Below are 24784 nucleotides of genomic sequence, written 5' to 3'. Positions count from 1 at the left end.
CAAGAGGAAACTACTGGAATATCTTTTTTGCAAAGCATTGCTACTTAGTGAAAATTGTGTACATGGAAATTATCTGTTTTCATTAAATATCAATTTCTCCTCTTTGCCTCTATATGTTTGTGAGCAGCTTACAGTTTTATCAATTTGAGATATGTAATTACTATGCTCCACATTTTTCTTTTACTCTTGATAATTTCATAAGTGAAGAAAGGGAATCCCTTGGGGAAAGCTGGGTTTCCCTTCATTTTAAGTAGTTTTTGACTGCTGTGGTTATCATGGTTAGTTACAATGGTTGTTCTTGCTTCTTTATGATACTGTATAACAATTTGTCATCTTAAAGGTGCCGTGCTAGATATAACACTAAAAACAAGTTGCTGACATTATCCAATTATTTTAATACACTTATTTATGAGAGACCTACGATTTAAAGCCCGTCTGAATTTCTACACTGTGCCAAATTCCCAATAAGTCTGTTATTTATTACTTCTGAAAAAATGCATGGGAGCCAAGCAGTAGTAGAAGATTTCCTATGCAGCGATAAAAATCTAACAATATTTACATAAGAATGAAGGTTTGTACCCAGTCTTATTGTCACTTGTTATGTTGGTGTCCACTTGACATACTTGGGAGGCCTGCTCTTTTCTGAAAGGGAATAGAGGAGTAGGTCTGGCCGAGACAGGTGTGTGGCCATTGGGAGGAGTGGAGGGAGGGGGAATGGCAGTCACAATATATTTTATGAGAGAATAAAAAAACGAAGTACCTAACTGTTTAACTATATTAAGACACTGAATTCCCACTGCACTACTAGCTAATATACCGAAAGACTCATTTTGTAATGTGTCCCCTTCTTTATGCATTGCAAGTAACTAGAGACAAATACCCCTAGTTGGAAATTTTTTTGTTGATTTCCTTATGTTAGTATACATTCCCTAGCTACAGAAAACAGGATAGATTTTGTGACTACAAAATGAATTCCTATGAAATTTTATTACTGCTAAGGAAAAATAAAGGGCAAACAATGGTATGAATTATTCTTAACACTGGGGTCCCAACGAAGGGCAACAGATGGCAGGAATATTTACTCAAGTGATTTTTCCATCAAAGTTTCTATCAGCAGCAAGGCTGTTAAGAAGCCGTCAAATTCACCAGCCAGCTGGTAAAAACAGCACTGTAAAGCTGACTATATACAAAGCATACTTGTATCCAATTTAGTCTTTTACACCATATGTCTTTTAAAAGAAGAGGGTGTTTGAATCAATCTGTATTAATAGATTGCCAGTTACCTCATATAGAGTTCTTTAAGAGAGTACATGTCTTATTAAATATTAAAACCCATTCTAAATAGAAATCACATCCTCTGCAGTAGATGTGGTCATCGTCATCACTGACCTATGCAATTCATCAATCAGATCAGGACAAGCCAGTGGCTTTTCAATAGCAGCTTCTGCTGTAAGAGGGCTTTCTCGTTCCAAGTGGAGAAAAGTAGAATACAACTCAGAACTCTAGGGCATCTCCATTAAGTAGAAGAAAGCATTTTCACGGACCCACTTGTCTCAAACTTTTGGGAAGGATTCCCTTCAATTCCTTTGTGTTCTTTGAATCTTAAGTCATCAAAAGTAGGTCCTTTACAAAGTGCTTCCTTCAATCACTGATAGGCAATGTAAGGCAAATTGAAGAACAGCTCAGCTGGTCCTTAACACTGATGCAATCTTTTCTCTGCCTTTTCCTTCCAAGTACAAAACACTGGCACACCTACAGCTTCGCCCACCTACTGGTCTATTAGATACAGCAGACTAGAATACTATCCTATATCTATATATGTTTGAGAGTTAATGGTAGAATGATAGATATATTGAAATGTCCTGCATTTAATCAATTTTGGTGTAATTCTTGTCCTATTACAATGATTGAAATTCATTATTTAACAAAGTAAACAGTTTTAATTCAATTTATTTATGGTAACATACATAAACTACCACATGTCAATATAATTGAAATTATTAAGTAATAAAACATTGTATTGTAAATTATACCTGAAACTTATATCGAAACACCTTAGAAAGAGTTACCAACTCATATAAATATAACACATTTCTATTTCACCTGGTTTCCTTAATTTTGTATTTGTTGATTTAAACTCCAAAATTTATGTAAATAATCCCATTGTTTCTTACTTCTTAAGGCTGAATTAAAATGGATTTTTTTTAATTCAAAGCTTCACACATATTCATGTCAATATTATTTAGAAGGTGTTGCTAATTTTTAATATAGTTCACTAAGCAGCATTATCCCATAAAAGCAAACGGGCTGCTTTTCCATTAAAAGGGAGAATATTGAATACTTGCAAATGCTTAACCCAATGGTGATTTTTTTTTTATTGTTTTTACTGGCAACTGTAAGGATTCAGTAACATTCAACAACAGCTTATATTTTAAAAGTTATTTTTTTAAGTCTAGCTGAAAGCAGGCTAACTTTTAATATTAGGGGATTTTATGTTTTGCACATCCACGTTTTTCACTGAGGTAATTGATGATATATCAGTGTATGCTGCCAGCATGGGAACTAACATTATTTTCATAACTTTACTTCATAGTATTCAAATTTATTTTGAAAACTCTCACTAGTGTTTCTTCTTGGTTCTTAAAAACTCAGAAGACAGAAGTATCAGCCATCTCGGGAGGAGAAACCTGTATGAGTGGGAATTTTTTCTCAATTCTTACTCAATTGCTATATTTTAGAGGTTCTCATACTTCAAGGAAATAATGTTTAATAGCATTTCCAGTTAGCTTATACTATGTTTCAGATGTTTGAGATGAATAATTCAGTGACAGTTTTAACATATATAGTTATGAGCTATTCACTCATTAAGAATAATAAGTCATAATGAGGTCTTATAATAAATGTAGAATTATATTGTGAGAAATGTCATTCTTCTATCAATGTCATTGCTATTTCCTAGTTTAAGAAAGTGTAGACATAGCCAAGGAAAGAAATGAGATGTTTACTTCAAGATTCTTTGTGCTGATACAAATGGACGTGTCTTAATTAAACATCTTTAATAAAACCTGACTTAGAATGTAAACTTATTCAGCATCTTAATGTTTAGTATACAATCATGTGTAGGCAGATTTCATAGTCAATGAAGAAAAAAAGATGGCTAAATTTTTTTTGTTTTTGTTTTTGTTTTTTATTTTTATTTTTTTATTTTTCAAGACAGGGTTTCACTATAGCTTTAAAGCCTGTCCTGGAACTAGGTCTTGTAGACCAGGCTGGCCTGGAACTAGCTCTTGTAGACCAGGCTGGCCTGGAAGTCAAAGAGATCTGCCTGTCTCTGCCTCCCGAGTGCTGGGATTAAAGGCATGCGCCACCACTGCCTGGCTAAGAAGGCTAAATTTTATCGGACTTGTGATATCATATCTGTATCTCAAAGAACATTTCCATATATATACATATATATATATATGTATATATATGTGTGTGTATGCATATATATATATATTTGTAGGCTAAAAATAGAATAAATAAAATATTTTTACAACAACTCTGATAAGGAAATATGCTTATAAATATTCACCAATTGTAATTAATGAATTCCATTGTCAGGAAATGGAGACTTTTCCAAATCTGTAATATTATGATGGACATGCATGACTGTATTAATAAAATATATGCAAAAATATTAAAATCTTCATATATTTATGGCAATTTATAATAAACTGGAGAAGATTGGTCATCATATTTTAACATAAACATAAATAATGTGTATGAAAGAATGGTTTTGAAGACTGAACACAGGACAAAGGACTATGATTACAGAGTGAATGGCAAAAGTCACAAAACTGAGTACTAAATTTGGCCACCTTCCTATCTAGACAGATTTCGATACTATAGAAAAGGATGAAAAAAATGTTCAAGATACCAGGTGATTTGATTTAAGGAAATGGAGCAGAAAATCCAATGGGACAAACCTAGATATTAGAAGGCAGAATACTAGAAACGAGAATGGAATGGAGACGAAGAACTTTGATGATCTGCAGAAAGCATGTTCCAGATGTAGGTTTTAACAGCTTGCAGATGTGAGAAAACTATACAAGACTAGGGAAAGAAACTAAATTTTGGTTGTGGTATTTCACAATAGCCACCATGGGAAAAAATCGTCTTTCAAGGGACATTGAATAAACAAATGACTTTGCCACAGTAGTGGAACAAAATTAGCTAGCTAATTGCAAATAATAATGTATCAAATAAAATCTATAAAATTAAAGCTGTTTTGAACTAGGTTAACTGGATCCCACAAGATAGCCTAATAAAATTTATTTGAATGACAAATTATTTCACATTTAGCAATTTAATTTCCCAACACCTAACAAAAGTTAAAACTTACCAGGTACTAAAAAGTATGTTAAAACAGCATTCATATTGAGGATAAAATACATTTATTAAATGTAACCAAAATATATAAAGTCTTTTGAGTTCATAAAGGAAACTAAGAGTTACAATATTTGTATTTTATATCATTAAGACATTGTAGGACAAATTAAGTAGACCCAGGGTAGGTGTAAATCACCCAAATTTCACGTCTAAGAAACTTCCATAAAATATATGCCATTAAAATACACATAAAGGGGATTAGTCAAAGATTAGACATCAATAATGCCATTAAATTTCATAGTATAAATTATATAAAAAGTAATTATGGACAAGCAAGCACCATCAAGAAAATGAATATAGTATTAATGACTAATACGGCCACTTTGAGATGATATATAAGCATTTGGTGGTTCCTTACTTAAAAAATCAAGGGTGAAACATTAAAGTTTTAATGAAAATTATGATTCCATTGATACAAAAACAATCAATAGAACAAATAAGAATATATACAGCCTCAACTCATAAATTAATTGCTTGACCAAAAATATGCTTGTTAATGCATTTTCTTCATGGTAACTCATTCTCACTCTGAGCTCATTAAGGAACTAAATGTTTAAAAAGTGTCAAGTTTATACTGTGGTCGGGGAGTCTACTAATTGTAGTAAAGGTTGTATACAGCATGAACAAGGCCTTGAGTTCTATTTTAATATTACCCAACCTCTGAGAAGCATAATAGAGAATACTTTTAGTTCTTTATTGCTTGATTTTCATCATAATTGATACATTTGAAATTTATAATAAATAATTATATTTGTTGTGTAATATTTTAGGTATACAAATTATGTATCCTTTGCCAGCTATCTCTAGAAATTTGTATATCTAATCAAGAACATATTATGTGACTATTATATAATACATATTATATAATGCATATATATAATAGTGACATAATATATATAATGTAATATATATAGATATAGATATATAGATATAGTCTTTCAGGTAGAGATTGCATTGTGCTTCTTTAGCTCAACATTCACGTTGGTCCTATTCAGAATGTATCTTCTAGGCCGGGCGTTGGTGGTGCACGCCTTTAATCCCAGCACTCGGGAGGCAGAGGCAGGTGGATCTCTATGAGTTCGAGGCCAGCCTGGTCTACAAAGGGAGTTCCAGGACAGGTTCCAAAGCTACAGAGAAACCCTGTCTCGAAAAAACAAAAAACAAAAAAAAACAAAAAAACAAAAATGTATCTTCTATAGACTAGCAGATCATAAACTTGTGAAGTTCATCTAATTTATATTAACATTGATGTAAGAAGAAATTTTATGCATATGTAATTATAGAAGACTCTAAAAGAATTGTTTTTCTTTCTTTTCCTTGCCTATCATATAGGTGCTTGAAGCCTCAATTTCTGAATATAAAAAAATTAACTAGGAAAACCCGAATAGAGAATTGCAAAGTCTAAGATCATACTGAATATAAACTTTCAAAATGTTCAAATTGTTTAATGAACTACTGCTGTGGGTTAGAATATTTGTTTAACTAGGCAAAAACGTGTTATGTATGTTTGAGTTGCAGAATAATTGTTTAGTTATGTAAAGATTTGTTCTGCTTTTCCTTGCCTGCCCAAGGTACCTGATAGGCCTACTCAAATGCTGAATGACCAATAACCAGGCAGAGGTGGAATAGGTGGGGCCAGCAGCACAGAGAAAAGGGGAGTCAGCGAATCAGTCTGTAATCAGCCATCCTGGGGCCAGACAGACAGACATGAAGGAAGCAGGAAAGCAGGATGGTAATACATATATGAGGCAAACAAGCCTTGGGGAAGCACATAGATTAACCAAAGCAGATAAAATTAAGTTAAAAGAACTAGCTAAACAAGCATAAGGTCAAGCATTCATAATTAATAATATGGTTCCGTGTCATGATTTGGGGGCTTTAGGTCCAAGAAAGATTGCTACAAACTCTCAATTTATTTGGCTTTATCTGTCTTAATCAGTATTTTTGAACATTATAAGTTGGCCACAATTCAAACTCATCTGATTGAAAATTGCAGCATTAATAATGAACAACAACTCAACAAAAATTTAGACTTGGCATAATAAACCACATTTCTTAGACTTAATCTATATTTTTTAACAACTAAATTATATTCCCCACAACCTAATTTATTTTTATCAGCTCATTAAAAGACACAACACATTGGAATTAAATGATTCCCTAGTTATAATCCATTTGTTGTATTTCCACTAACATAAGCCAGAAAAAGTCAATAAGTACTAACAATTAATTCAACATTGTCTTGGCCTCTGCTCTGTCTCAGAAGGCATTTTGTCAATAGGATATATGGAAATATTGCTACATCCCCACAAACTGTCTTGAGGGAAATACACTTATAATTTTATCATGATGGATATTTGCAGTAACTACATTACTACTAAGTATACCACAACTTCTCATTCTGAACAGATTCCAACATTAGATCAATAAGCACAAACATACACACAGAGAGAAAGAAAGAGATAACAAGCCACACTATACTATACTCTGCTGTAAGATGTTTTCCTGCATCACAGATGCAACTGTATTTCATCGAACATTGTGCCTAAGCAGATGCTCTTGTCCTTCAGAAGCCATTCACATCACAACTTTAGCCATATTGTTATGTTGATTTTTATAGCATATTCGCAGAACATCACAAATGTCAGGAACTACATATTCCATTGATTCTTCCACGTGATCTTACTGTAGCTAAATATTTAAAATTCTGCCGCAAGAGAAAGACAATATGGTAAAAAACATCTCAAAATCTTACCTTAAGATACCATTTGTATTTAGCATGTTCCCAATTTTCAGGATTTTGTGTCTTTCTGAAAAACTGTTCAACTTCATTCAGCCATTGATTAAATATCTTCATATCATAATGAAAGTGTCTCCATTTTTCAACTGATCTCTCAAATCGCCTAGAATTAGAAAATATGGATGAAACAAAACAAGTGGTTTATAGAAGTCATTGTATGCTTACCACACATACTTTTGTTTATGCTGACAAATGCAATATTTTATAGTGCCTTGAATTTACAGATTTTAGTTGCAATGATCAGACATAGTAACTAATGTAAAATAGAAAATATGAATTAAAACAAGAACTTAATTTTCCCTTTAAAATTAATCTTGTATATTGATTACAAAAATACTAGACAATTGTTTAGGAATATTAGCATCTTCCTTATGACAAGTTTAAAAAGTAGTTGTAGGACTTTTAAAACATTTCAAAATTATAAAAATTGCCTGGGAACAAATATTCAATTTTAAAACACATTTGTATCAAAATTAAACTATCTCATCAGGTTTATGAGTTTCAACATTTCTTGCTCTGGGATAATGTTTTTGTATACTGTAAAGATTTGTCACTCATTTTTGTTTAATAAAATGCTGACTGGTCAGTCACCAGGCAGGAATTATAGGCAGAGTATCCAGACTAGGAGAATTCTGGAAAAAGGAAAGGCAAAGATGCAGTCACCAGACAGATGCAGTGGAAGCAAGATGAGAATACATCACTCATAAAAGATACCAAGTTTTAAATTTTCAGGCAAATGGGTGGATCTAGAAAATATCATATTGACTGTGGTAACCTAGACACAGAAAGACAAATATCATAGGTACTCACTCAAGTGGCTTTTATACATAAAGCAAAGAATACCAGCCTACAATTCACGATCCCAGAGAACCTAGACAACAATGAGTACTTTAAGAGAGACATACATGGATCTAATCTACTTGGGGTAACTAGAACCAAGCAGGTGAAAAATCTGGGATTAAAAGCTCTAAGTCTCTGATGAAGGAAATTGAAGAAGATATCATAAGGTGGAAAGATTTTCTATATTCATGAATCATGTGCAAAAATGGCCATTGTACCAGAGACATCTACAAATTCAACACAAGCCCTGTTGATATTCCAACAAGAAATCTTCACAGAAATGGAAAGGATGGCTTTCAGCTTCAGATGGAAACACAAAAACCTGAGAGTATTATATAGAAACACAAAAAACTGAGGATATTTAAAATAATCCTGAACAGTAAAAGAACTGCTGGAGGTCTCACCATCCCTGATTTCAAGGTGTACTATAAAGCTATAAAGACAGCATAACATTACCATACAAAACACATAAAATTATCAATGGAATTGAATTAGAGACTCAAACGTAAGTCCAGACACTTATGGATGCCTGACTTAACAAAAAAAAGAAAAAAAAAAAAGAAGAAGACAGAAATACACATCTGGAAAAGAAAGCAACTTCAACAAATAGTGGTACACAAAAGAGATGGTTGCATGTGGATGAATGAAAGATCCGTATCTATGCATGTAGATCCATATTTGTCATCCGGCATAACTCTCAATGGATCAAGGATCTCAAAAGAAGCCCAGAGAACTTGAACTTTATAAAACAAACAGTGGAAAATAATAATTTTGAATTCACTGATGGAAGAAAAGAGTTTCTAAATAGCATATTGATAGCACAGGCACTAAGGCCAACAATATTCGACTTTGTGAATCTGAATGTATGACAAAGGACACTATCATTTGAGCAAAGCAGCAGGATGCAGAATGAGAGATCTTTACCTATTACACATCCAATAGAGGGTTAATACTTAAAATATATTTTAAAACTTAAGAAAGACACTTGATAGTAAAGAAAACAAATAACGCAATCTAAAAAATGGGATCCAGAGCTAAACAGTGTTCTCAGAAGATAAAACACAAATGGCTTGTAAGCAATTAAAGAAATGTTCAACATTCTTAATCATCAAGAAAATGAAAAACCAAACAATATTATACTATCAGGGAAATGCAAATTAAAATTATCTTACACCATTCAGAACAGTCAAGATTAAGAAAGCAAGTAACAACTCGTGCTGTTGAGGATATGAGGAAGGGGACAATTTATTTATTTTTTATTGATTTTTGCTGGTGGGAGTGCAAATTTCTACAGTCACTATGGTGTGTGGCAGCTCTACAGGAACCTGGGTAGAGATATACTTCAAGATCCAGCTATAACACTTTTGGGCATAGACACAAGGGACTCTATACTCTGAAATAGAGAGACTTACTCATTTATGTTCATTGCTTCTTCACTCATTATAGCCAGACACTATAATCCAAATGTCTGCAAATGATGAGTGGATAATTTGCACAATGGAATACTATTCATATATAAAACAACAACAATAGAGAAGAAATTTACAGGTAAACAGATGGGCCTGGAAAAATTATTCTGAGTGAAGGAACTCAGACCAAAAAAATAAAGAGAAACATTGACTGTTTGGGCTTATATGTGAATGCTAGCTTTTAAGCATTTGATAAGCATGCCAGAATCTATACAACCGTAAATGTTAGATATCAGATAAGGGACTAATTTGGAGGAAAGGAACTCCCAAAGAAGAAGACATAGAAAAAAATATTTAAGGGTGACAGAGGAAACAGTGGAGTGAGATTATTATATGCCTTGCATTATGACAGAATTTGCATTTAAAAATCTTTTTGTAAAAAATCTGAAATAATTCTTTGTTAGTGTGATAAATGTTTTATACAGGCTTTCTCTAACTAGTTGGTTTAATGTAAGAATCTGTCTTTAATAACTAATGATATCCTAGAATTATACAAATAAAATACATTCTTCAGCAAAATGATGATGAAAATGTTTTGCATGTTTACAAATAATTTAGCATTCAAAGGTAATCAGTAATATTTCATATACAGTAAGTGGTTTGACAGTACATTTTAAGAGTTTACTTCCTTTAAAAAATTTGATATTACTTGCCTTTTAGGAATATGTGTTTCTAGAAATCAACAGCTACTGTTGAAAGAAATCTTAAATTTCTTTCGTGAAATCCATGTTGGTGAGACTAGACACAATTTTAAACTTTAACTTCCTTGTCTTTCTGTCTGTCTTTCTGTCTGCGTGTTTGTGAATGTAATCCATGTACTTCTATGTTGTGTAATATTATTTTAACTGGACAAAGATGTGTTACATTTGTTTATATGGCATAACATTACATTAACTGTGTACATGTGTGTTGCAGTTGTTTATGATGAATTTGCTTAATGATGTAAGGATGTGTGCTTAATTATGTAAAGATGCATTGCATTTGTTTCACCTTGCCTGCCTAAGGCACCAGACTGATCTAATAAAAACAAAGAGATAAATAGGAGGAGAAATCTAGGAGAGAACGGAACATAAAAAGAACAAGAGAGAAGAGAGGAGAGAACAAGGAGGGACACCCAGGGAGAGAAGACCAGGCAGCTGCTGCCAGCCATATAGGAGAAGCAAGGAAAGTAAGACACACGAAAAGAAAGGGAAAAGAGGTTAAAAAAAAAGAAAGGAAAAAACAAGGCAAAAGTAGATTTAAAAAAAGAAACAGGTTAATTTAAGTTAAAAGAGCTAACTTGAAACGAGCGTAAGCTAGGCCAAACATCTAAAACTGACAGAAAGTCTCCGTGTCTTGATTTGGGAGCTGGTTGGTGGCCCCCATAATAAAAAGTCTAAAATACTTCTGGGTACCTTGAAGGCAAGAATAGGCTGAGGGGATCTCCCCGGAGCCTGGAGCTGGAGTTACAGGAAACCTTGAGCAGCCATATCTGGGTACAGAGATTTGAACTTGGGATCTCCAGTGAAGCGGTCAGTATTTTTAATACTGGAGCCATTTCTCTATCGCTTAGTTTTATTTCACTTTTCATTATCTATTTTTCAATGTGGTTTAGTTTTCATTTCTACATTTTGTGAATCACAACAATAAAATGATTTTAAAATAATTGAACTGGCAATCTCATGTGTTGATGACTGATTCTTTTCCTACTTTTACAGCCTGAGAAGCACACAGTAATGAACCAGAGCACAGTTGATAGTAGGTCACAATTGATTCATCCAATTTTGTAACAGTCTGCATTCCTCTTCTTGGTTTGCTTCTATTACCAATAAATCATTTGAATTATCCCCTTAACAAAGTTAACTACTAGGAGGTAGCTGTTTGTTAAATATTCACGTTGTAGCCAGGCGATGGTGGCACACGTCTTTAATACCAGCACTTGGGAGGCAGAGGCAGGTGGATCTCTGTGAGTTCAAGGCCAGCTTGGTCTACAAGAGCTAGTTCCAGGACAGGCTCTTGGCACTATTAATTTGTATCATATTCTACAGTATCTTTTTCCACCCTCGTTCCTAAGTCATTTTTATATGCTATCTTATTATAATCATTCAAGAGAGGAAAACCTGTAAGGAACATACATATGATCTCTGTACACCTAGCGTCTAACAATAGGGAAATTACAAGGAGAAGGGGGAACAAAATGAGTGTCTTGTATGTTTATAGCCTCTTCACAGCGGAAATAGTTAAGACTGGATGCACTTTGGTGGCATATGGGATTGTTTTAAATTTCCATGTTCCTTCTAAATGCTCCAGAACTAGGGTCTGTACTTTAGTCTCCTGTCTTTATTTTCTTTATAGTATTATCCACTTTTCCAAACCAAAGACTTGCAATTTTAACAGTTTTATGTGAAAAAATAAAAAAATTAGATAATTATATAAAGTTTTCCATATATTAGGCAACCTCTAAAACTTTGAAAAAGTTGAAGTTGATTTATTGTTAAAATTGCTGCCCAAATGAACAATTCTACCCAAAGGAAATATTAAATAATAAAAGCATGTGTTTTACACATCTAATGTGAGTAATAATACTTTAACCTCCATTTCAAACATCACGTAAAGTTTGCATATTAATCTTTAGCATTTAATATGCATTAGTAACAACCTAAATTTATTCTTGAATTTTTAATATGACATTATATTTTTTATCATGTCTGCTTATAAAATCTCTCCCGCCAAAAAAGATTGTATGTGTGTCTGCGTGTGTGTGTGCATGTGTAAAGTTTTGCTGATTTTACAATATTCTTTATAAAATTAGTCTCCAGTCTGTTACTATGTTCTTTAAGTTCCTCTTACTCCATTATCTAAATAATATAGGAATGGGAAAAATGGATGCAGCAAGTTGACACACATAAGGAAACCTTAACAAATAACATTCTGAGAAATGAATGTTTTACTTTCTATGTTAGATCTAAGGGTAAAAGCATTCCAATCCCTTTCCCTAGGTGTAATAGGCAATGTGGGCCAAACTAAATAAAGAAACAAAATGTCAGTGTAAACATAAGGATAATAAATCAAGTGATTTTAAAATTTTGCAAATATTAAAATTCTCATTCACTATGCAAGCAGTATTTAAAATTACAGTGCTGTTTCATTTATGTGCAGCATAACTTATTTCCTGCTGTTCTAAATCAAGTTAGTCAGATTATTTTCAAGCATAAATTACATTTAGGGAGTAATTTAGGTACTTTATGACATACTTTAACACTTTCAAGCCATTAAGGTAGTGCTCAATTCCAAGAAATAAATTTAAATAAATAAGCCCTGAGTAGCCTTCTGACAGATCTATTGTGGCTGTATGCTTAGGTCTGCAAATTCAGCACTAGGATGCTGATCATTTCCTCCTATAGATTTTGTCTTTGATTGGGGGAATAGGAAAGGTCTTAGCTAAACTCTCACGACTGAAAATCTAGGTAACCTATAAATAAAGGTAAATTGATTAGCTGCCCAAGATACTAGTATCTTCCTATGATATGGATTTGAGTAATTCTCACGGATCCATGTGTTAGAAGCTTCATCCTTTGTGTGCTATAGAGGTGGTGAGAAATTTAAGAGGGGAGGTAATGAGGGGGTTTTATTTCTTATAGTGATTCAGGAAGTTCTAAAAGGATTATGATAATATCCCTATCACCTTCAATTAACAGATCTCCCTGGCTTGCTACCTCTGGTGATGTGATTACTTCTCCCACATGTGTTCCTGCCATGATGTGACAGATGTTTATAGTAGGATAGGCTTAATGTTGCTACAATGTACTTGAATCACTAGTACTGTGAACTAAATAGAAGTTTTTCTTTTATAAGCATGATTTATCTCACATGATTTTTTATAATCTCATGCATACACACCCATCACATTCCCAAGGAATCAAAGCAGTTAGTACTACCTAAATATACCAATAGCTGTAAATGTTTCTCTACAAAGCTTGACACAATTAAAAGAGAGTTCTCATGACACCAATTGTCAGTTATCAACCCTTACACAGTCCTCGGCTCTCTAGGCCAAACTCAAATTCCATATATAACTTAAAAACTGATCCCAAGATGTAAACATGTACAATTAGTATCTTTTGAAAACTTAATCAATCTTGAACAAGCAAGTGGTATCCCTAAAAACTGATTATAAAGTTTTTCCTTACTTCTCAAAGTTAATTATAAGGGAGAAATCAATGATGGTAAGCTTCTTACATAGAATCTGGTAACCAATGTCGGACTTTTAAATTCCAACCATTGTGGTTGGTACGGTGCATATTTCATTTTAATTTTAATGTGCATGCCACACGATATTAAGATTTACAATCTATTCATATGTTTATTGGTTATTTGGATCTCTATATTTGTGGAATGAAGACAAGTGTTACACTGAAGGGTAAAATACATTATTGATTTTTTAGTTATTCTTTTATGAATGTCATCCAGGCAAAATACAGAATATTACAGTCCTCAGAGTGATCTTGTTACTCACCAGTTTTCAAGAACTTTTCCCGTTTCTCTTTTCTTTTTTCTGTTCCTCCCTTAATAATTAATACAAATTCTCCAAAATTATGGATGTGCATACTTCATATAATATATGACCATTTCAAATATCTTCTCTCACTTTATGACATTAATTTTTAGTCCCTTAATGGTGTATTTTGATATACATTAATTATTAGTAAGCAGTATAGTTTAGTACATTGCTTGTATTTAGGATTATTTGATCCTAAAGTTGCAATAATATTTATTTATCAAATAATCATGAATATATTCATTTTATATTTTTCAAAATGTATTTGAATTTGCCATTTTTCATTTAGGTCTATAAAATGTTAATATTTCATTTTTGTATATGATGTAATACAAAATAATGTATGTATGCATATTTTTGTAAGTCTGAATTACAGTTTTAATTTTTTAGGTAAGACATGCACTGTGTACAAAATGAGTATGCAGTGAAAAAATAATTATGTTTATAGTGAAAAATACTTGTCCTATTTCCAAAGCCCCATTCAGTAGTTCTACTTCAAGTGTTAGTAAAAATTTTATAATTTGGAACACTTATGGAGCAAAGCAAGAACTAAACTAACACAGTGTTATAAAGTGATAGCTTTTAATTCAGTTTTACTGTTTCAATATAGCCAGTGTTCCTATTTTTTACAGCTCTAGATTGACATTTTATTCTGTAACACCCTGTTTATTTTATTGATCCTTAGTCCTCCCTAGATTGTGAGACTGGTTCTCAGGCTTCAAATGATTTTGGATTACTGCTTTGATTTTAAGCTTCTCACGAGTTTCATAACAGTCAAGTTTAGAAAAACATTCTAAGGCTTTTATTGTTTTCCTCGGTGTTGAAATCTATCAATTCTGATTTCTAAATGTCTCGTAATAACTTTTCATTCATTTTCATATGAAAATTTTTAAAAAGTTAGACAAGATTTGAAATTTAAAGGATCTAACTCAATCATTAAATACACATTTACCGTCTTTAAAGGAGACAACTATAAGTTGCCTTAAATGATGTATAAGATTCTCTGGAGAATCTCATTCACTTTGGAAAAGTTCAACTGAAATCTGGGGTGGGGTTTGACAAATATTACCTATTAAAACCTCAAAAAATATTTTTAGCTTAATGTGACTCAGGTTTATGTTGCAGAGATATGCTGTTGTGACTCAAAACCAGTGTTAGAGTCAATGTAAACAAATGGTGCAGGTGAATTTCAATAAAACTTTATTTTCAGAAGTATGTGCTGACCCAGGAGATGAACTGCATGGGAATTAATGAACCCTTTGCCTACAGAATTAAGACACAGCTCCAGGTTTGGTCTGCCATATAGGGCCATTCTTTGGGAAAGAAAGCTGTGTATGCTACATTTGAGGACTGAATATCTTAAAATTTCTAAAGTACTCCAAGGCCTGCATTTACCCTGAACATTTAGCTATATCTTGGAATGCTACCTTCTCAGCAGTTCCTGTCTTTCTTGGTACTAGATCTCCACAGAACACATTTTGAGCATCTTGGAAAGCAACTGTTAATATGTTAGTTCATGTTCCAATTGTAAACTCATGTTTACACTGCTGCTTTTACCCAGTATACTCTAAGCCTAGCAGAGAAAGAAATACAGAATATGAGAATATGATTTCTTAGAAACAAGCATCATTCTTGACACTTGTATGTGTTCAATACATTTTATAAAGATATATATGAATGAATAGTTTCTTGAGAGATTTGTACAGATTCATGTCTTCTGGTTAGGAGGCATAAATGTTTGGTTTACATATTTCACCATTGGCATCTAAATAACTATAGAAAAAAATAAAATCAATGCAGAGGATAGAGATATGCCATAGCTTATGGGTGACAAAGCACATTCAAATTATTTATATTAATAACAATTTTAGTCACTTTTTCCACTTTGTACCAATTTGAACATGGTATAGAACTTATTATTAAAGCACCATACTGGAAAAAATTAAATAATATATTTTTAGAAAATTGTTGATCTCATTAGTAAAAAAACATAGAATGGTTATTTAATTGAAAAATTAGGAGCTCAATCACAATAACTGTTCAAGCCTGGTTAGGTGTTGATGTAAATATGAGGACATAAGATTACTTACCAACTAATCAACATGTTAAGTTTTCAAATGGTGTTTTAGACTAAAGCAGTATTGATAATATTTGGCATTCAACAAAATATTTTAAAAATAATAATTATATAGGGCTGGAGAGATGGTTTATGGCATTTGGTGCTCTTAGAGAGACTGTTTGATTTCCAGTACCCTCAGGACAGCTCCCAATCATCTGAAACTCTGGCTCCAGGGGATCTAGTGCCCTCTTCTGAACTCTATGTGTATTGGGCACAAAACAGGTATCAGATACATATCTAGGAAAAACACCCACACATAAAATAAAATTGATAATGTGAAAGCTTGATAAATGTCTTACAAATATTTTAGGTTATTACTGAGAATTCAATAAAATTTAACCTTATTTCTAATGTTTAGCTTTGATGGTCTATGAGCAAGTATTATAAGTCCCCACTTCTCCAGTCATGTATAAAGGTAAATGAGGGGACAACTAATATCAATAAGCTGAATTCTCCTTCGATAAATTAGGTATTTTCATGAAAAGATCTCTCTCTCTCTCTCTCTCTCTCTCTCTCTCTCTCTCTCTCTCTCTCTCTCTGTGTGTGTGTGTGTGTCTGTGTTCTTATTCTATGTCTGTATTGCTTTCTGAGTTTGTGTTTGCTCTTTTTGTCATGTGACTATATGTACACATCAGCACTTAAGATTAAAGATTTTAAGATATTATTAAACATAGTTTTGTTGAGGGAGAGACATTCTAAATACCAATATGTGTTATTTCTATTTTTATTTTTGAATAATACTTGTTTTCTGCTCCCCTTGTCTTGATTGCTTAAACTAATTATATAGTTTCAAGACTTCTGGAAACTGACCTTGCTCTTTTGTTTCATAAACATTTTGCTACAGTCCAAAGTTCCTTTAGACTAATGAGAGTATAAAGAGTGTGATAGTCGACAGTTCCATCATGTTGGAAAAATATTTAGGGTATATTATTCCTGCAAAATTTCTGACAAAAACACCACACAGTGTGAGTTTATGCTAATGTTAACCTAAGAATTATGCAATTTCACTATCTTGATTTGACGCAATTAGCACTCTCCAAAAATAACTAAAGAAGCAGAAATAGTTTTCTAATAGTGAACTGTAGAATTGCGCTAATGTTAAGGTCTTTTGGAGAAATCAATTATGGAAACCGATTCAGCACACTTAATTAAATAATGACAATCTCTAAGAATTTAACATTAAAATCATTGAAAACTCGATAGATTCATGGATCTTTCCTGCAAAATGTGGGGATTTATTTCAATTCTAGTTTATACATCATCTAGATTGCACACCAAGTGAATATTATGTAATTTAAGAGACAGTAGCTTCTAAATATTATTCTTAATTTATTAAATTAGGAGGCTATTCAAATCACCAATGTCTTCATCTCATCCAGAGATAAAATATGGAATGGATGTCATAAGCTTGTCCTAAGAATTGCTGTAATTTTTGACCATAGACTTGTTAAGCACTCTACTATACTTTCAAATTTAAGTATTTAGTATTCTCAAAAACACCTTGGGGTAAGTACTATTATTATATCCATTTTGCATATGAGAAAGGTAAGGTTTGGGAAGCAGGATTGTATGTTTCTAATCAGGGATGCAAGGAAAAAAATATGTTGATATAATGCTCTCTTTTGTCAGTCAAGTTATCTGGTAATCTCCTGAAAGATAAGAAACCAGACATCTCCAGAAGACTGTTCTCTTGGGTATAAATGATATTGTTACAGGGCAGTTCTACTCTGATAGTTCTGAGAAATAAAACTTTTATATTTCAAAGGAAAAGACTCCTAAATGATCTGAAGTTATTGTAAAGTAAAATTTTTATTATCCATGCCATCTTCATAACCAATTCCCATTTTCAATTTCTCCAGATTTCTTATGACTATTCTAGAAAGTTACTGTCATTTTATTTCTTTGTAGTGTTCTTCACATTATTCCTTGTTATACAATACACTTTTTCTTGTAGATTTTCTTTCAGGCATACAGTCCTTAATGAGAACCTTTTATTATATTCCAATGTGGAAATACTTAAACTTTCTTTGAGCAAGCAGAACACATCTATTTCCTTTGATGATGGTATTCGACTTTTTAAAAAAAATCACTTTATTGTAATAAGGTTGACATAGAAAACCTCTAAATAGTTAACACATATATCTTGGTAATATATACCCTTGAAATCGATACCATCAAAAAATTAAAAATACCACTCCCCTAAAAATGTTTTTATCACCCTCTTCAGTGATTGTAATGTCATGATTACACTAATTGTTGATAACTGTATGCACTGTGTTTTATAGTATATATGCAGAGCTTGCATTTTGTAATTAAAACTTTGCTCCCTTCAACATAACACTCTGTTTTCCTACTGTATAATGAAATTTAAAGAATAATAAATAAATCAAAAAACAAAACATAAAAGAATTTGCCCTATGTTGTTTTGTGCTGTTGCTGTTTTCTACGTCAGAAACTAACAGCTAGCCTAAACTTTTAGAAATTAAATTCAAGTACTCAATAGATTAATTTTAATATGTACAGCAAGTTTCAATCTTGTAGTATTATATGTATTTTAGAAATTAAATTCAAGTACTCAAATGATTAAATTTAATATGTACAGCAGGTTTTAATTTTGTAGTGTTATATGTATTAATAGAAGCATGTTCTGCAGATCAGTAATTTCTATTCTATGATTTGATGTGCTTTTATTACTAAGTTTTAAATGTTTTAAGATTTTAGATGCACCATTTCCCCATCCCTCTTCCTCTTTTCTTCCTCTTTCTATTATTGCCCCAAGATTCACAGCCTTCTTTTCAAGTAGTCATTGCTGCTATATATAATTTATATGAATGAACATATAAAGCTAGACCTATAAGTCTGCTCATTGTTGCCTATATGTATGTTTCTAGGGCTGACCACTTAAGATTGCATAATTGAATAATAGGGCTCAGCCTTGACTAAGACTGTTCATCCTCTCTCAGCTCATACTTCTTAATCTAGTGACTGGGTTTTGTGAAATTTTCCCCATCTATGTTGGGAGGTAGACCATTGGTAGAGTATTTCTAATAATTTCAAATTATCTTCTTCCAAAAAAACCCAGATTTACTTTTTGGTTAATAGCAAGTACTAAAACAATAAGAATATGTAGCAAGTAAAATTTAAAGAGAGGGCACTGTGACTGTGAAATTTCATGTTATTTCTTATTGATGCTATACAAACTTCCACGAAGTTACTTGAACCTAACAATTTCAGAACTGAAATTTGTGAAATAAACATAATTTATACTGTAGAAGGTTTTATAAGGATTACAAACAGTGAAGTAAAGCTTGTTGAAATATAATAAGTACTGAATAAAGAGTAAAAATAATTATCACAACAACTTCTACATAATTATATATAAAAAGTATATATACGTATTTTCATAGTTGTCACATTTATATACCATTATTAAATTATGAGATAAATGCATACACAAATGAAACTTTCAAAGGCACAGTTAAATATACAACTATAAATGAGAAGCTGTATCTAGAAGTTAGTTTATAAAATCATCTATTTTTATATGGAGTCCTTGTAAAGATCAAATCCTTGGGAAGATTATAATTAAAAATTAGGATACTTGTATGTTTTAGAATATATTATTTGGATTTATAATATAGTCAAATACAAATACAAAAGAAATACAAATACAAAAATAAACTGTCTTTGACTATGTAATGTTGTAATCTCAAACGAGTGATAGGGTAACATAAGACAATTGAAAACTCTGAAATTTCTTGGGCTACAGACTGATTTAAAGACCAGACCAACTTGGCCAAGATAGTGAGATTCCACCTCAGTTAAATGTAAGAAGTGTATTAAAGACATAGGTTAATGGGAAAACTCTTGTCTAACATGCCCAAAGTCCTTTTATAGTCCCTAATACCATTACAATCATGATCATAATCATCAATAATTATAGTTTAAAATAAATTTGTGAGAAAAAACCTTTCCAATGTATTGTTCTTACAACAACCACTTTCAAAGTCTGTGGAATCAGAATCTATTAACAATGATTCTTATGATTGTCAACTAACATAAAGGTAAATCTTCTGAGAAAGACAATATTCTGTTGTTCATTTTGAATAATGTAGTTTTAGTCATACTTGAAAAGAAAAAATAGAGGTGCCAAGCAACATTAACAAGGAATTAATGTCAAAGATGAAAAAAATAACATTTCAACTAGAAAGAACAAGAAGAGGTTTTCAAGGTTTAACTGTTCAAAAATAATAATAAAAACGAGAAATAATTTCACTAGACATAGCAAATTTTGTTGGGGTTTAACCAATATGATAGAGTGAAGGGGTTTAAAGCACTTTCTTGGTAAATTACAGAAGAATTAATTAATTACAATGTACATTTAAGTTGATACACACAGAAAAAAATAATATCTGCCAGGAATCTCTTATGAGAAGTCTAGCTGGAATGCTCATTTTACCTTGAATATATTGATGCTATGTCTATAAAGGTACAGACTTCTCCTTCCTATTTTCCAGCCTTGATATACTCCTGTGAGCAGGACTGTTTTGAAGTGAAATGGCATAGTTAACACAACTTCCAATTCACTGAACTAAAGTATCAGGTGACATTAGCAACTTGAAGTCAAAGAAATTTTTTATCATATAAATTATATAAATATAAATATTACCATAAAAATCAGATATCTTTTGCTATTTTATATTCCATTTTATTATAACACATGTACATGAGAGAGATGTTCTTGGCATAAAACTACTATATTTATTTTTTTCTCTTACACCTGAAGCTACATGTCTAAGCCTGTAGAGGTTACTTTATTATCCAATTAGAGCAAATACTTTGATCTCATTTTAGATATTTCATCTACAGTTGATTAACATCAGTTTGTGCTGTACTCTCAGGCAAGTAAATATATAGCTTTGGCAAAAAGAGGAGTATTCAGAACCATGTCTAAAATAGGAAGTATAAACACAAATACAGGAAAAGTTAGAATGTCTAAGAAGCAAAAATATCAACTTTCCTATATGACTAGAAGTACTATATAGATAGATAGATGATAGATAGATAGATAGATAGATAGATAGATAGATAGATAGATAGATAGATAGATAGATAGATCTGAATTTGGACCTAGTTAGCCATTTGCTCATTTATTTAATAAACACCTATTGAATGATTAGTACTGAGGCTAATAATGTACTATATTCAGGGGTTATCAATAAAAAGACAGGTATTATTCTGTCAATCAAAAATCATAGTTTAAGCCTGGCGGTGCTGGCGCACGCCTTTAATCCCAGCACTTGGGAGGCAGAGGCAGGCGGATCTCTGTGAGTTCGAGACCAGCCTGGTCTACAAGAGCTAGTTCCGGGACAGGCACCAAAACCACAGAGAAACCCTGTCTCGAAAAAAAAAATCATAGTTTAATGTATGCATTAAATATCATAAGAAAAATAAGAATTGTAGTTGTATCAGATACTAATTTTGCCCTGGACATGTGGTCTTGACTCTCCATTTCAATAATACAAGCCGAATTTGAAATGCCGCCATTTGGATGTTAATGCCCAAGGACCCCACTTGCTGAAATGGCCTGTTTTAACTACAACATGACAAGCCAAACTGCTCACGGATGAATGCCCCTGGGAGGTGCTCTCAGTCATAATTGATAAAAAATAGTTGACTAAGTAGCATAGTTTGCTGTCAACCACAACCTGATAAATCCAAAGCCCTTGCTTTATGCTACTTCACGGCGTTATCTGACGGGAACTGAGGTCTTAAAGCATCTACTGGCTCGCTCGAAAGCACACCTGTTTTCTTGGTCTTCTGTTTTCAGTCTTCACCTCCTACGATATTTCCTACACCTGTCAAAGCATCTAAAACTGGTATATACTCAGCAAGTTTTGTTTTGAGGAGAATTCAAACAGCGAGAAAAATCAACTTTGCCTGAAAAGCTGTGAAGGTAGAATTCAGGAGTAGTTAGCAAAGGTGTTACAGTAGAGAAAACTGTACAGTAGACAGATGCCTAGAAGCACGATCAGAGTTTGCCAGGGTGAAGGAAGGAGGGCACTTCATGAACTAGAGGAAGCATATAAAATCATCGTAATATAGTTTCTCAAATTTAATATCAGTCTCCTACAAGGCTCTTCCAAATAGAGATTGCTGGATTACACCCTCAAACATCTAATACGGCATGTCTGAGAATTTGTAGTTGTCACAAGTTCATAGGCTCTGTTGATACTGGTAGGATGATGGACATGATCAAACATTAGAGTTATGGAAGGAATGGCTGAGTCACAAGATGAATGGGATTGATATTACAAAGGCTGTGGAAGGTCCTGTGACCTCAAGTTAATTTGTTTTCCATTCATTATTGTTTAAGAAGTTTATTTTAAATAACAAACACAATTGAAAACTTACTGTGAATTTAAACAGTTAAATATGTGACAAAATTCTTGAAAAGGTACACACTATCTAGTATGGGTTCCTGAGATCTATTTTCTAACCAAATTCCATGAAAATAAATCGATTAATTTTCCATGTTTTCCAGTAACTACACAACTATTCATTTGACTGTCTCAACTTACGTTCCCACAATAACAGTCATTGCTTTACAGACCAATTGGAGTTCTTTAATTTTATCAAAGAGATAAAAGTGATATTATCTCCCCTCCTATTTTTTAATATTTAATGATAATCAGTATTGCCCTGTGTATGTATTTGATATTCAGATGTTTTTCTGCATCACTGCATATTTTTAAAAGCTTTGAAACATTTCTATTAGTTTTTAAAATATTTATTAAAAAATATTTTAATAATTTCTGATGTTTATGACTTGCTTTTGTACTGAAATATATTTTATGTACATATGATTAATTTTGATTTTGATATTTTTGCATAATCTTGAATTTCAATGGTCAAATATAATAATATTTTATTTATATGTTTTACTCTTTATAGGGAAACTATTCTCTTACCTAAGGAATAACAAGTCTCATATTTTACATGTTTTATAATAGTTTGCTTTTCATAGGTAAGCAGTTAATCAATATACAAAGTATAATACAGTTTATGCACAAAATAAAATAGTGATGTAATTTGTGTACTTACTGAACTGTTTAATTTTACTTCTACCATATATTTTGTGTATGACTCTCAAGCAAATTGGTAAGACAACCTCTAAGCGCACTCAAACATGGCAGATACTCTACCCACTTTTAGCAGTTTTCTTTATTTTGTCATATTTTTTGTTTTTTGTTTGGTTTGGTGTGGTTTTTCGAAAAACAGTTTCTCTCTGCAACAGCCCTAGCTGTCCTGGAACTAGATTTGAAGACAAGGCTGGACTTAAACACACAAAGATTTTCCTACCTCTCCCTCCCACATGACTTAAACCATTGTCTCCTTGATGAGCATTCAGACCCCTATCTCCTGATAATGTCAATTCCGGTTGTTCTCTGGATTGGTTATCAAGGTGTTGTCACAAGATTACTTAAGCATGTTCTTAACATCACTCTTCCAAATTTGGTTCCATGTGTGTGTGTGTGTGTGTGTGTGTGTAATATTGTTTATCTAAGTTTGATGCATAATATAACTGCTTACCATATTCTACTTGCCCTACGTCTTATGATTATAATGTATTACAATCCCTTAATTTTAGAGAGACAGTCTTCTAGACAATGCTGTGGACAATGATGCAAAGAAAACGGTGCTTGACACTTCTGGGTTAAAATATTTAGAAGTCACAATGATCTATCCAAACATTTTCTCTGACCTGGCAAATATTCTAATTCACAATGTTAAGGTAGTATGGTAGAGCACTACAGCAGAAATCCTGAGAGATTAATCACAACCCTTGGCTGATTCGTGTTGAAATTATTTCAAGGAAAAAACTGGAGCGTGTATTTCCAATCCCCAACACTTGAGGGGTTACTTGTTACTGCAGTACAACATGGGCTACTATGACTAATACATAATCTCATTCTTCAGTGACTTTCTTCCTCATTTGTTAGATTACTTTATTTCACACATTGACTAAAAATTGTGCTTAAAGGAGGCAAATTTTAAGACTGTCTGAAATTGACTTTACCTTCTCACTTTTCGTGCCTCTTTTGTCAGGTGTAAACTTGTGTATCGTTGATACACAAGTTGACCCAAGATTGAAGAGTTTAAACCAAACACATTTCCTAAACAGCATAGTTTCTGGTTGTTAAACCTCTAAAAGTGGATTATCGGGGTTAAAGCTTCATAGAATATGTCATGAGCTTTCAGTAAGTTGTTGCCTGTATCTACAATCTCTTTATATTTAACTGGATTCTAAAGCTTTATGCCTAAAAGAATTTCACGGTTTCTTTAAGGAAGACAATAGTGAGGTGGATATCATGATACAGTTTCTCAAGGAAGATGGAATCGGTGGCAGAGAAACTAAGGGGGCATCAAAGAGGAAGAGAGTAGAAAGACAAAACCTACAAACATTACGCATCCTAATTATCCAAGTGCGTATCATCACTTTTTACCTTCTTTTTCATTAGAAAAAAGTTGCAAGTCTTGCCTATTCTCAAATCGGGTAAAATGTGGGAAAAGTGCACAGAATGTTG

At 32.5% G+C, this 24784-nt stretch overlaps 1 protein-coding gene across 2 annotated transcripts in view; it reads right to left on the bottom strand.

Moving 5' to 3' along the window:
- Positions 1-24784, bottom strand: part of Dmd (dystrophin) — a 2258623-nt gene that overhangs the window by 1139447 nt on the left and 1094392 nt on the right. For both annotated transcript variants that reach the window (XM_057760244.1, XM_057760245.1), the window contains one exon: positions 7187-7334. In XM_057760244.1, coding sequence (XP_057616227.1) covers positions 7187-7334 — 148 coding nt within the window. The remainder of the gene's footprint in view (positions 1-7186; positions 7335-24784) is intronic.

This window comes from Chionomys nivalis, chromosome X (assembly GCF_950005125.1).
Source record: "Chionomys nivalis chromosome X, mChiNiv1.1, whole genome shotgun sequence".
Taxonomy (NCBI): Eukaryota; Metazoa; Chordata; class Mammalia; order Rodentia; family Cricetidae; genus Chionomys; species Chionomys nivalis.
This window is presented reverse-complemented; position numbering and strand designations above follow the sequence as displayed.